The sequence below is a fragment of the Macrobrachium nipponense genome, chromosome 7 (genome assembly GCF_015104395.2).
Source record: "Macrobrachium nipponense isolate FS-2020 chromosome 7, ASM1510439v2, whole genome shotgun sequence".
Classification (NCBI taxonomy): Eukaryota; Metazoa; Arthropoda; class Malacostraca; order Decapoda; family Palaemonidae; genus Macrobrachium; species Macrobrachium nipponense.
Genome location: NC_061109.1, coordinates 100,157,979 through 100,172,779, shown reverse-complemented (window position 1 = coordinate 100,172,779; position 14,801 = coordinate 100,157,979). Strand labels below are relative to the sequence as shown.

At 33.9% G+C, this 14,801-nt stretch overlaps 1 protein-coding gene across 1 annotated transcript in view; it reads right to left on the bottom strand.

The window, feature by feature from the left end:
- LOC135217784 (mediator of RNA polymerase II transcription subunit 12-like protein) overlaps positions 1-14,801 on the bottom strand; it is a 375,610-nt gene that overhangs the window by 168,760 nt on the left and 192,049 nt on the right. Inside the window, 3 exon segments of the mRNA XM_064253813.1 lie at positions 756-937; positions 1,921-2,051; positions 9,374-9,510. Of these exon segments, the coding sequence (XP_064109883.1) occupies positions 756-937; positions 1,921-2,051; positions 9,374-9,510 (450 nt within the window).

Sequence of the window (14,801 nt, the reverse complement as noted above, 5' to 3'; positions counted from 1 at the left end):
GACTTTTGGTGACCACTCCTTTACCACAAGGGTTAATCCCATTGACCATCAGCTCAGGATATCAGAGCGACAAGAGGGGATTGGCAGCTCTCAAGGAAACCAGAACAGCCATCACATAAATGACAGCTTAACGAGAAGTTCCAGAAGACTGCTGGGCCTTGACCCAGGCTAACATCCCAAACATCTCTTGAAAAAGGGCCACAGATAGGGCCTGAAAGTACTCGAGTGTGGAGTAAAATTAAATGTAAATACTTAGAAGTAAACAAGTTACAAAATGATTTTGTGAGTTTCTTTTTCATTATTCGTTGTTTTAATATTTTGGATATATATTGCACCTGATGGCACAAACATGTCAGCTTACTATACAGTAGGTAAGATTCATCCAAAATAATGAAAAGATTAAGCTGTTTTATTGATAACATACATCATAAGTATGAGGAAGCAATATCATGGCTCCCTCGCCCTCGACCATTAAATAAACTTCATTGAGGACAATCGACACATTACATTCATACCCTGACTGTAAAATAAAGCTTTGTACTTCATATGGACATGTCCTTATTCTAAAGAAAGCACCTACCTTTACTGTTAGAAAAAGTCACTAGCTACTGCTACCTCCAAGACAAGCATCAACCTATCCCTTTTATATATTATCTCACCACTCTAAATGTTGAAAACTTTTTACACTTTCTTGGGTTACTGTATTAAACATCTAGGGCCGATGAAGAATTATAAGTTTTCAGGAAAATACTAACCTAGCCACTCTCCGGACAGGGCATTGCACGAAGAAGTTAATTCAGCACAAAGGATGGCCATGTCATTAAGCTTTTCATTTGAAGTATTTGCTGAACATGCATCAATAATTGCATTACATACAAAACTATAACGATTTGCTGGGTCTGCCAACTGCTTGAAGATACTGGGGTCAACCTTAAGTCTGAAAAATATAAAATAAATATATATATATATATATATATATATATATATATATATATATATATAATATATATTATATACATGTACAGCTCAGGGGGGGCCAGCATTTGCTGCATCTGAAGGAGCAAAAATCTTTATTTACTGGGATCTGGCTATAAAATATCCACACCAGGAATAAAGGACATCAAATATATCAGATCTGGCCAAGAGATACACATTTTACATTGCTTTACATGAATGAAATTAATATGGTATAAAGGCCTTACAACAACCTTCAAAACCCTTGAAAGAAATCTAAGTATTACATATATGATTACTATCCAAAATATTTTTAATTGTTTTTTTAACTTTCATTGTTTCAACAAAAATTCAAACTTTTCAGACAACCAAAAAAGAATTATTTATGCTGTCAATTGGAAATATTTAGGCTTATATAGTGTATAATAGGTTAATTAAATGATTAAAAAATGATAAGAGTAATAGCAGTTTAAAGCTGAATTTTATGTTTTGAAATATGAACCTTCAAAGTTACAACTCCCTTAATATGGCTGATGTGACACAATTGTACTTTGACCAAGGTTTTAAGGTTAGTGAACTAAACTTTAGTGTTTTGTTTAGCATAGGTTAGTGAAAAAAAAAATGCCATTACTTAGATCTGATAGTACCTATTCAATAAGTGATTGCAACACTGAATTTTTTAAAGAAATCTCTGTCATGTAGTAAAACACCATCAGAGTTAAATGAAAATATCCTCACTTTTTGTTTTTTCTGATTTCTGTCATTCCTTTACTGGCCAGCCCACTTTAACAAAAGACTGTTGAGACCCCAATTTTACAAATAAAACTGAATTAATTCAGAATGATATAAAGTTCAATTTAATCACCATCAGCTTGAAAAGTAAAATACTCCCATTAATATAAAACAAAGAGTTAAAAATAGATTTAATATATTATTAACATATAAAGAGCAATAATGCTTATATACTTAGGATTTTTTATGTAGTCATCCATAAACTGCAATGACCAACGGTAAGTACCCTGGCCAGGGTTAATACTGGAAAAAATTGCTTGCTTGATCTTTGGATTCATAACCGAAAACAGTTCATGGTACTTGGACTGAAAAGAAAAATAAAGGAGAAAATTAGAATAAGTGGTAAATCCATATGCTCAACTACAAAACCCAAAATTTAACCATGAAAACTTCACTAATAATAAAATCATCAGTACAATGTTTTTACAATAGTAAAATAAATTTTGTATACAAAGTCATCAAATAACCTTACACTGTAGAGTGTACTCAGGCAAACAAAGTAAATGTTCAGAGAATATTTCATCACTGAAGCTAAGCCAATTTGATTTATAAGGGAAGTTACCATTTCCCATTTAGCTGTGGCAGACTTAATCTGACAGCGGAAGAGAAGGTACTAGAGTAAAAAAAAAATTAATACAACCCTTTAATTGTTAAATAGCCTGAATCCCAATTCAGAAGGGAGGACAACGAAAAAGGTTAAAAATGATAAGTTGCCAGAAGACCATTCTGAAACCCAAGACAGGGACTTAGCAAAGGCAGGTCTGAAGGAGCTTCCATGAGAAAAGTTGTAACAGAAGAATCTATGTGCTTCCATAAGTTATGGGTCTGTAATGGAAGGAAAACTACAGCAAACTCTCACTAAGTACCGCAGGTGAAGATATGGTTACACCAGGTAATACTATGTCTACATGTGCCAGAAAATGAAGTTATGAGTATGACTGATCTGACCCTTTACCTGAAGGAACAGGACTAATCACAAGAATGGGTACCATCAAGTAAATACCCTGTCTTTTGTAGAAAATCATGAAGACAGACACAAGTAAAGGGCTTATGCAATGTCAAATATCCACTCTAAAATGACAACAGAAGGCCCACATACTCCATGGGCTTTGATCCTGAGGGAGTCAAGGTTTGATTTTTTAGAATCAGCAAAAGAAGCCAAAGGGATAAACTGCTGTATCAGTAAAAAATGGAGTTCTACAAGGCATGATGGAGCTGGCAACTTACAGTGTCCCCCTTTTTACAAGAAATAGGTTCCAAACATACTGCATAAATGCAAAATCCATGGAAATGCAAAAATCCTGTCTAAAAATTCTTATTACTGTCATTTAACTGCCAAATACCTTATAACCTTTAAACTAAAATGCTTACAAATGCCTATTTTAACATTTCACTGCTAAACCCTTAAACGCCGAGCCGGTATTTCCGAAGTGTCTCCTGTATGCTGGCGGCGTTCGCGAGTGAGAGCCAAGGCAGAAAAACATTTTTTTTCAAAAAATCACAGCACACTTAATTTTCAAAATTAAGAGTTCATTTTTGGTTCCTTTTTTTGTAATTGCCTGAAGTTTAGAATGCAACTATCAGAAATGAAAAAAAATATCATTATCATATATAAATATTGGAACATATGACAGCACAAAAAAGAAAATTTCATATATAATTGTATACAAATCGCGCTGTGAGCAAAACGGTTAAAGCTAATGAATTAATTATTTTTTCGTTGTATTGTACACTAAATTGCGATGATTTTGGTATATAACAAATTGTAAAATGATCAAAGCAACACAGAGAAAATATTATCACAATATAATGCATGAATTCGTAACATACAGACATAGAAAAAACTTTAAAATTGAATATTACTAGACTGTAAGTGTTGTAGCTTAAAATTGCAGTTTTCGACCATTTCGGTAGAGTTAAAGTTGACCGAAGGTTGAATTTTTTCTATTTATCGTTTTTTATATAAAAATATTTCAAAACTAATAAAAGCTACAACCATGGGTTGTTTTCTGTTGTATTTTACATGAAATTGCGCACATTTTCATATATAAAACTTTATGTAACAGCTAATTTAAAATGTTGCAAACATTACAACAATTGGACGAAAAAATTTCTGATTTTTTCGGAAGGGTTACCGCGCGGACGTAAGGAAAAAGTTTTTTTTATAAATTCACCATAAATCGAAATATTGTGCTAGACTTCCAATTTGTTGCAAAATAAAGGTAAATGATTGAGTATTACTAGAATGTAAGAGTTTTAGCTTACAATTGCGTTTTTTTAACATTTCGGTCTAGTCAAACTTGACCGATGGTTGAAATTTTGGCACTTATCGTTATCTATGGGTTGTTTTTAGTAGTATTCTACATGAAATTGCGCACATTTCCATATATAAAACTTTATGTAACGGTTCATTTAAAATGGTGCAAACATTACGACAATCGGACGAAAAAATTTCAGATTTTTTTCGGAAGAGTTACCCGAGGACGTAAGGAATTTTTTTTTTCATAAATTCACCATAAATCGAAATATTCCGACAGAGACTTCCAATTTGTTGCAAGATAAAGGTAAATGATTGAAAATTACTAGAATGTAAGAGTTTTAGCTTACAATTCCGTTTTTTGACCATTTCGGTCGAGTCAAAGTTGATCGAAGGTTGATATTTTGGCACTTATCGTTCGTTATTTATATGAAAATATTTCAAAACTGATAAAAGCTACAACCATGGGTTGTTTTTTGTTGTATTCTACATGAAATTGTGCACATTTTCATATATGAAACTTTATGTAACGGCTAATATAAAACTGCAAACATTACGACAATCTGACGAAAAAATTTATTATTTTTTCGGCAGTTACCGCGTGGACGTAGGAAAGTTTTTTTTTTTCATAAATTCACCATAAATCGAAATATTGTGCTAGAGACTTCCAATTGGTTGCAAAATGAAGGTAAATGATTCAGTATTACTAGAATGTAAGAGTTTTAGCTTACAATTGCGGTTTTTTACCATTTCAGTCGAGTTAAAGTTGACCGAAGGTAGATATTTTTTCTACGCATTTATCGTTATTTATAGGAAAATATTTCAAAACTGATAAAAGCTACAACCATGGGTTGTTTCTAGTTATATTCTACATGAAATTGCACAAATTTTCATATATAAAACTTTATGTAACGGCTAATATAACGGCTAATATATGTAACGACTAATATAAAACTGTCGGACAAAAAAAAAAAAAAAAAAAAAAAAAAAAAAAAAAAAAAAAAAAAAAAATTTCGGACGTAAGGAAAAAGTTTTTCTTTTTCATAAATTCACCATAAATCAAAATATTGTGCTAGAAACTTCCAATTTGTTGTAAAATGAAGGTAAATGATTGAATATTACTAGAATGTAAGAGTTTTAGCTTACAATTGCGTTTTTTGACCATTTCGGTAGGGTCAGAGTTGACCGAAGGTTGAAATTTTGGCACTGATCGTTATTTAAATGAAAATATTTCAAACTGATATAAGCTACAACCATGAGTAGTTTTTTGTTGTTTCTACATGAAATTTCACACATTTTCATATACAAACCCTATGTAATGGCTAATATAAAATGGTGCAAAAATTATGTCAAAGTGACGAAATAATTTCCGTGATGTGTCGCTGATGCTTTTTAGTGTGAGAAGAAAGAAATTCGCGCTTGTGCGCCTGGGTAACAATTGTTAACAAAGCAACAGCTTGATCCATGAGCTCCCAGCATCCCCCAAGGCACGTGATTCAAAAGTTTTTGCCTAGTAGGCCTATAACTATTTTTTCGCGAAGTTTTAAAAAAACTTTTTTTTCATTGACATACCATACGTCGGTTCGGCACTGAACCAGCTGAATACTACTGACTAAACAAGGATGGTACTGAGACTGAGATGCAGGAGAGAGGATATCCGTTCTCAGCTAACCGATGCTATTCACTATCCTTTCAGCTAGTATTCCGAGTGATGAACTGAAGGGACAAAATAAAGTTGGGCGGATGTGGTAGATTACCTCCAATAATAAAGGATACAGTTTGCATACCTAGGAAAAATACAAATGACTTTAAAAATTCAGCATTTCTTCTACTGGGATACAAACTCTATGACTTTCATATATGGAGACTCACTGCTTCAGAGGAATTAGTATTTCAAATACGAAACTGGTGGTAGATTCCAGAGGAGTTATTGGTACTGTAAGGGAAAGCACCTCATTCCTAGACAGTTTAAAACTGTTCAATAACTTTTTACTTTAAACCATATGGCTGAGGCCATTTATGATGAACATTACTATAACCAAAGCGGTTTTCTTTGTTGGAAGCCTAAATTCATGAGTTTGGGGGGCTCTGTCTACACTGCCTACAATCAGTGGATGGTATGGTACTCTAAAGGAAGCTCTCCACCATAATCTACAAGACTAGGAATTGGTGAAGGCCAAAGCTACTGTGGCTACCCTTCTGCCAGCATGATATACCAAATCTAAAATTTTCAATCTACAGTAATTATGTTTGCTGTCGAGTATATTTTACACCCTTATTTTAACTTGAACATTGCAACCATTTTATTTATCTATTTGCTTTTAATTTCCCTTTCAGCACTGAATGATCTCATATGTCCCAGAACTTGGCCAATGGCCCAAATTTTAAATTCCATTCCATTCCAAAGTCAACAAGACAATTCACATCTGCAGTCACAGGGTAATATGTACTTGACGAAAGTCTAGTCTGTACATGAAAATGTATGGGCTCAGTAGTGTAAAATAATCCATTATCTACATTTTCTACAATAAAGGAAGATTCATACCACAGCTGGGCATCGCTACTCAAATTTTGGTTCCACACAACGTATCTCCGCAACTTTGAGAGATGGTTGCCGCTACCGCTACTTCTGCAACTGTTTTAACTTTTGGAAACCACTACCCTCACCTCTAATACCATTACTTTTACTGTAAAGCGCAACCATAGTGCAACTCAAAAGTTTTTTTTTTAATGAAACAGAAATTGTAACACATTTATAGATTTAAAGACAAAATAGTAAAAAAAAAACTATTTTTACTCCATTAGGGTAATACCCTGATAAATACCCTGATAGAGTAAAAATACTTTACAAGGATACAATTGTATCCTTATAAAGTATTTTTACTCTATCAAGTATCCAAATCACTAAATCAGCATGAAAAATACACAAAAAATTTGTTTTGAAACTCCTCCTCCTCCTCTTCCTCCTGCAGCTTCTTGAGGATCTTGAGGTTCCCCATCTCTCAGACTCTGCAACGGCCAACGATCAACCATTAATCAGGCAAATAGCAATACATTAACTCGTTAAGATGTCTCATCACATTTTTCGGTTTTTCGTTTTTGAATGGTAGCGGTTGCGGTTCCGCAAGTTGCAGAGGTGTGAACTAAAGTTGTGGAATGCCCACCTTTGATTCATACTGAATTGTTTAAAACATCTCCCCATAGAGGATCTCTAATATTCATGTTTCAGAGTACGGGAATGGTTAAGTTTTATCATTAGCTGCCTTATTCAATTCGTGCATAATTCACCAGTTTCTTCCAGACTCCCTACTCTTAGTTCACTTGATACAATTAATCAAAAACAAGCTAAAGGATGCAGCTGACCCAGGCAACAACCGGCCAATTGCAATCACAACGATCGCATCGAAGATACTTGAGTCGGTTCTTCTTGTGAGACTTCTCCCCTTTCTACACACCACTGACAACCAGTTCGGGTTTAAAGCAAACCACTCAACCGACACCTGCATCTACATACGGAAAGAATTGCTGAACTACTACCTATCATCAGCATCTCCTGTTTTCCTGTGTTTCGTAGATGTGAGAAAAGCATTTGACAGAGTAAACTACCTGAAGCTATTCCTGAAGCTGCATAAAAGGGGCACACCCCTATATCTAATTGGCATTTTACATTGCTGGTTCTCCACACAGCAATTCTGTGTCAAATGGGGCAACGTATTATCGTACACCTTCGGCTCCCTAAACGGGCTTCGGCAAGGGGCATTCTCTCTCCATACCTGTTTAATACGTACACAGATGCCTTGAATGTCAAAATGAACTCACTCCCAATCGGATGCACTGCCAATGAAACAACTATAAACAACCTCTGTTACGCCGACGATATGGTTCTGATTTCCCCATCAGTGCATGGCCTCCAACGACTCATCGACACTTGCTGCCAATATGCAGAGGAATTTGATATAATCTACAACAAAACCAAGACCCAGTGAATGTCGCTGCTACCGAGATCGCTTAAGCATATTGCAGAACCACAAATTTTCCTCGGAAACCATCAGCTGGAATTTGTGCGCGAATTTCCGTATTTGGGTCACATTATTACCGACGACCTAAAAGATACGGCAGACATTGAACAGAGGCCTCGTAAACTATGTGCAACTGGCAACATGATTGCAAGGAGGTTTGCCTTCTGTCACCGAGACGTGAAACTGCTGCTCTTCCGCTCGTACTGCTACAGTATCTATGGGTGTTCCCTCTGGACGAACTATACCCGAGAGACCATGAGACGTATCCCTGTTGTGCACAATGACATTCTGAGACGCCTCACAAACACTCCACGCTACCAATCCGCCACACAGATGTTCTTAGAAAACCACCTGGACAATTTAAAAATCATTGTAAGGCGAACAATGTCCAGTCTGGTAACCTGAGTGAGAAACAGCGGCAACTCGCTCATACAAAGCATCCTAAGGAGTGAAGCAAGAAGAAGATCTAAATTGTGGGAAAGATGGGAAAATGAGGCCTTGTCCCCTAAAGGACTTAATCTCTGTATTAGCAAGATATCATCTGCAGATTTTGTCATTATTATATTTATTGCTGATATTTTATTTTTTCATTATTACTGTGATTACTATCAAGTTAAAGTTTTTTTTTCTACATTCAATTTATGTATTTAGCCCTCTGGACCTGACTACTGTAACCACCTAAGGTCTCTAGTTGAAATTTAAGTTATATAATCTGTGCACTAACTGTTATAACTCTCAATGCATTTTTTTTTCTCACCAATATTATTACTGTTATTACCAGTATTATGATTACTATCTTTTATGCTACCTCAGCTATTTTGTGGATAAGTGCCGATTACTCATTTTTCTTATCATGTTGACTCATATATCTAGATTGTGTATGTTACTGTGTATTTTGTATATTCATTGTATATGGCCCTGAACCGAAATAAAGGATATTATTATTATTATTATTATTATTATTATTATTATTACTATTATTATTATCATAATTACCTCTTAATGTTATTATTATCATTATTCAGTAATTTAACCATACCATTGGGGCAATTTAATTAGCGCTCATATAGCTATAGAAAGATTCAGGAAGTGGAAATAACTCCATTTCATCACCTATGATAGGATCATTTGGTGATATATAAGTAAGCTAGCATATGGCATACCTTTTAATGTGGTCAGTTTACATGGCTACTGCTTGAGAGAGAGAGAGAGAGAGAGAGAGAGAGAGAGAGAGAGAGAGAGAGAGAGAGAGAGAGAGAGAGAGAGAGAGAGAGAGAGAGAGAGAGATAAAAATAAAACCTACAAAATCAATGGATTTTACACTTTCAGGATAACTGACAGACAAACTTACCTTTAAAAATGAGCAGGATCCATACAACTCATGGAGATATGCAAAAATAACCCTTTCTGGTGAAGAGCAATCGGCAGGATTAGCTTTAGCAAGACGGCAAAGGCTTTCAAATGCAGCAGAAGTCTGTTCTTGAGTCACTGAAAATTAATGTGGATTATAGAATATATCCTGACCATATGTCAAAACAGAAAGTGGTAAATAACTGCAACTGCCACTCCTAGTTCTAAATGATCAATGTTGAAGTTGGTACTGGTACTACATACATCATTATACTAATCTGACACCACTGGGTTCTGAAGAGTGCTGGTTTAATGAAAATTTTGAAATAGTATACACATGAGGATTTATCTCTAAAGAATAGCTAACCACCTCATCATACCTTTAAAATATATATGAGCATATATACTCCTATGGTAGACTTCATGTACAGTTTCTGTGTAAGATTTACAAACTGTTTGGTGAAGATGTCATGCAGCCAACTGGGACTGAGGGAGGAGAGACAGGAACCCCTCAAGAAAACCAAAATGGTCACAGTAGGCAAAGGTTCAAAGGTTGATGATAAAATCAATTTTATTCAAATTTTGAAAAAGTATAACGATAGGTTTTTTATCATAAAAAAAGAAGTGATTCAAGCAAATCAAGTGTAAGTGAAAGAAACAGGCAAAATGCCAAAATGTAGTGAAAGAGAATAATCATCCTAGCCCACAAGGGAAGGGGACCTCCGTCTCCCACCCAATAACCCATCACCAACCCTTCCCTTTCCTCTCTATCGTTTCACTCAGCACACTGAACACTGGCTCAAGAGAGACTTGTCTTTTTTTATTATTACTGTAGTACTGCATTTGATTTTATATTTTATCATTATTTTAAATTTATTTTGAAATTCCATTTCATTTTTTAATGTGAATTGGTACTGCTTTTATGTTTTCTTTTTATATTTCTATTGTTACTGTATGTAGTATTGCATTTGATTGTTTTTATATTTTATCATTGTTAAATTTATTGTGAAATTCCCTTTTAATTTCATGATGTGAACTGTAACTGCTTTTACTAACAGTAATGTGTTTACTGACTCATTATCTTCTCTCCCCAACAATAAAAACTCTCCCACCTTATATCTCAAGTCAGCTGTGCATCACCACAAAGAGATATGATTTTGTTCATCTTTTATGCTTAATTTTATTGTGAAATACTTTATTATTTTTTTATTTATTTTATTGAATATGGTTATATTTAACTATATACTGTAAAGGAAAAAATATGTTAATACAGTTTTTATTGTAGGACACAGTAAGGCGCCGAGTACAGGTATAAACAAGACAATTGGTCAGGTAAAAGTGCAAGCATTTGTTCGACAAATTATACAAAATTTCTTCTAAAATTTCAGTAAATAACCAGAATGCTCCACTTAAGAATATTCTACAAACAAGGTACCCTGTATGTAAATATATGTGTGTCATATATATATATATATATATAATATATATATATATATATATATAATATATATATCTATATATATATATATATATATTATATATAATAATATATATATATATATATATATAACAGCTGTTGCTATTCCACTGCAGGACAAAGGCCTCAGACATGTCCTTCCACTCCCTTCTGTTTATGGTCTTTCTATGCCATTCTATACCAGCAAATTTTCTTAGCTTGTGAATCCATCTTCTTCTCTTCCTTCCCATGGTTGTTTACACTCTCTAGGGACCAAATCTGTTATTCTTTTCATCCACCTATTACCTGACATTCTCATTATATGTCCTATCCACACACATTTCTTCTTCTTACTTGTTGTTAGAATATCCTCTACTTTAGTTTGCTCTCATATCCATGTTATACTTTTTCTGTCTCTTAGAGTTATTCCCATCATTATTCTGTCCACAGCTCTTTGAGTTGTAACTTATGTTCTAAGGCTTAAGTAAGGCTCCAAGTTTCTGATGCATAAGTTAAAGGTTTTTTTGCCACGAAGGAAAAAATGAAAAAACAAGATAGCTGAGTACTTTCGGTCCTGTTCAGACCCTTTACTGAAGGCAAACTGATTTTACAGAGAACAACATAGTCAAAAGAAGGCTTAATATCCAAACTGACAATACAAGATTAGCAATAAGGGCGATTTTCACTCTTACAAAGGAGGAGCCGCCTGAGGGTAGCCACACCTTGAAGGATACACGCAGTAAACAAGTTATTCTTCCAGAAAACAGTACATTTGAAAAAAAACACGGGAGCATATACAATTTAATATGAATTTTTACACAAATTTTCCCCAAAAAATTATTATAATGAAAAGACGAAAGAAAATAAATATATATATATCGAACCAGAGAGAGAGAGAGAGAGAGAGAGAGAGAGAGAGAGAGAGAGAGAGAGAGAGAGAGAGAAAGAAATAATAACTATATACATGTGGGACTATTTTATTAGTTGTTCATTTATTTTAAGGTCTTTCATAAACATCTTACAAATATATGGGTCCAAATGGTACATTCCCAGACTAAGATTTAGGTTGTTTTTATTAGTGATTTGTATAATTGCCGATTCCAGTAAATTTCTTGAAATATAATCATTAGATCTAGCAATTACCGAGGTATCACCCCAAATCTCATTGTATTAAGTGGGGTGATACCTCGGTTTGCTAGATCTAATGATTATGTTTCAAGAAATTTACTGGAATCGGCAATTATACAAATCACTAATAAAAACAACCTAAATCTTAGTCTGGGAATGTACCATTTGGACCCATATATTTGTAAGATGTTTATGAAAGACCTTAACCCTTAAACGCCGAAGCGGTAAAAAAAAAAGGTCTCCCGTGTGCCGGAGACGTTTCAGAGTGAGCGTGGAAGCGGAAAAAATATTTTTTTCAAAAAATCACAGCGCGCTTAGTTTTCAAGATTAAGAGTTCATTTTTGGCTCCTTTTTTTGTCATTGCCTGAAGTTTAGTATGCAACCATCAGAAATGAAAAAAATTATCATTATCATATATAAATAATGCGATATATGATAGCGCAAAAACAAAATTTCATATATAATTGTATTCAAATCGCGCTGTGCGCAAAACGGTTAAAGGTAACAAGTTACTTTTTTTTCGTTGTAATTTACGCTAAATTGCAATCATTTTGGTATATAACACATTGTAAAACGATAAAAGCAACACAGAGAAAATATTATCACAAAATAATGCATGGATTCGTAACGCGCGGACGTAAACAAATATTTTTTTCAAAAATTCACCATAAATCTAAATATTGTCCTAGAGACTTCCAATTTCTTTCAAAATGAAGAAAAATGATTGAATATTACTATACTGTAAGAATATTAGCTTACAAATGCAGTTTTTGACCATATCTGACGAGTTAAAGTTGACCGAATGTCGAATTTTTTTATATATTTTTTTTTATATGCAATTATTTCGGAAATAAGAAAAGCTACAACTTTCAAATATTTTTTGTTTTATTCTACATGAAATTGCGCACATTTTCATATATAAAACTCTATGAAATGCCTAATATGAAATGGAGCAAATATTCCAAGAATGGGACTTACGCATTTCGGAGATTTATGGCGGGGAATCCGCGCGCGGAGGGAAGGGAAGTTTTTTTTAAAATTCACCATAAATTTAAATATTGTGCTAGAGACTTCGAATTTGTTTCACGATGAAGATAAATGACTGAATATTACTAGACTGTAAGAGTTTTATCTTACAATTGCGTTTTTCGACCATTTCGGTAGAGTCAAATTTGACCGAACGTGGGTTTTTTTCTATTTATCGTGATTTATATGCAAATATTTCAAAAATGAGAAAAGCTACAACCTTCAACTATTTTTGTTGTATTATACATGAAATTGCGCACATTTTCATATATAAAACTTTATGTAACGGCTAATTTAAAATGGTGCAAACATTACCACAATCGCACGTATGATTTTTTCGGAAGAGTTACCGCGCGGACGTAAAGAAAATGTTATTTTTTTCATAAATTCACCATAAATCGAAATATTGTTGCGAGACTTCCAATTTGTTGCAAAATGAAGGTAAATGCTTGAATATTACTAGAATATAAGCGTTTTAGCTTACAATTGCGTTTTTCGACCATTTCGGTAGAGTCAAAGTTGACCCGCAAGGTTGAAAATTTTGTCACTTATCATTTTTTATATGAAAATATTTCAAAATTGGTAAAAGTTACAACCATGGGTTGTTTTAGTTGTATTGTGCATGAAATTTCGCACATTTCATATATAAACTTTATGTAACGGCTAATTTAAAATGGTGCAAACATTACCACAATCGCATGTATGATTTTTTTTCGGAAGAGTTACCGCGCGGACGTAAGGAAAAAGTTTTTTCATAAATTCACCATAAATCGAAATATTGTGCTAGAGACTTCCAATTAGTTGCAAAATTATGGTAAATGATTGAATATTACTAAAACATAAGAGTTTTAGCTTACAATTGCGTTTTTCGACCATTTCGGTAGAGTCAAAGTTGACCGAAGGTTGAAATTTTGGTACTTATCGTTATTTATATGAAAATATCTCAAAACTGATAAAAGCTACAATCATGAGTATTTTTTTGTTGTAGTCTACATAAGAATGCGCACATTTTCATATATAATACTCCATGTAACGGCTAATTTAAAATGGTAAAAAAATTATGTCAAAGTGACGAAATAATTTCCGAGATGTGTCACAGATACTTTTTAGTGCGGCAAGAAAGAAATTCGCGCTTGCGCGCCTGCGTAACGATTGTAAACAAAATAACACCTTGATCCATGAACTCCCAGCATCCCCCAAGGCCCGTGATTCAAGAGTTTTCGGCTGGTAGGCCTAAAAGTATTTTTCCGCAAATTTTTAAAAAACTTTTGTATGTCGACGTAAAATACGTCCAGTCGGCACCCGAGAGACAAAAAATGTCGACATAAAATACGTTCAGTCGGCGTTTAAGGGTTAAAATAAATGAACAACTAATAAATTACTATGAGATTCAGGGCCTCTGTAACACGGTTTTTTCGCAATAACTTTTTATCTATGCATTTCATAAATTTAACGCTTATTCAGAATACATATTATATCAACACAAATTTTGAGTGTATTCTGCACAACGTAGGTTGAATAAATTTGGTACTTACAATGTAAAAGTGACCTTTTTTGAAGACGGGCCAACTTACTCAGAGAAAAGGTTTCGAACGCACTCGTTACGTAACTTATGACAGCATTTCTTCCCTCTTTCTCAATGGATGATTGGCTATACGTAACGAAGGCTAAACCTCTAGCAACAATGACATACAAATTTAAATACAAGCAAAGCAGTACACCTTTATGAACTCTGGAACCTCTCCACTGATAATTGTCATAATGAACAAACCAACAAAATATGTTAATAAATACAAAAACACTTCGATTATTAGTCTAA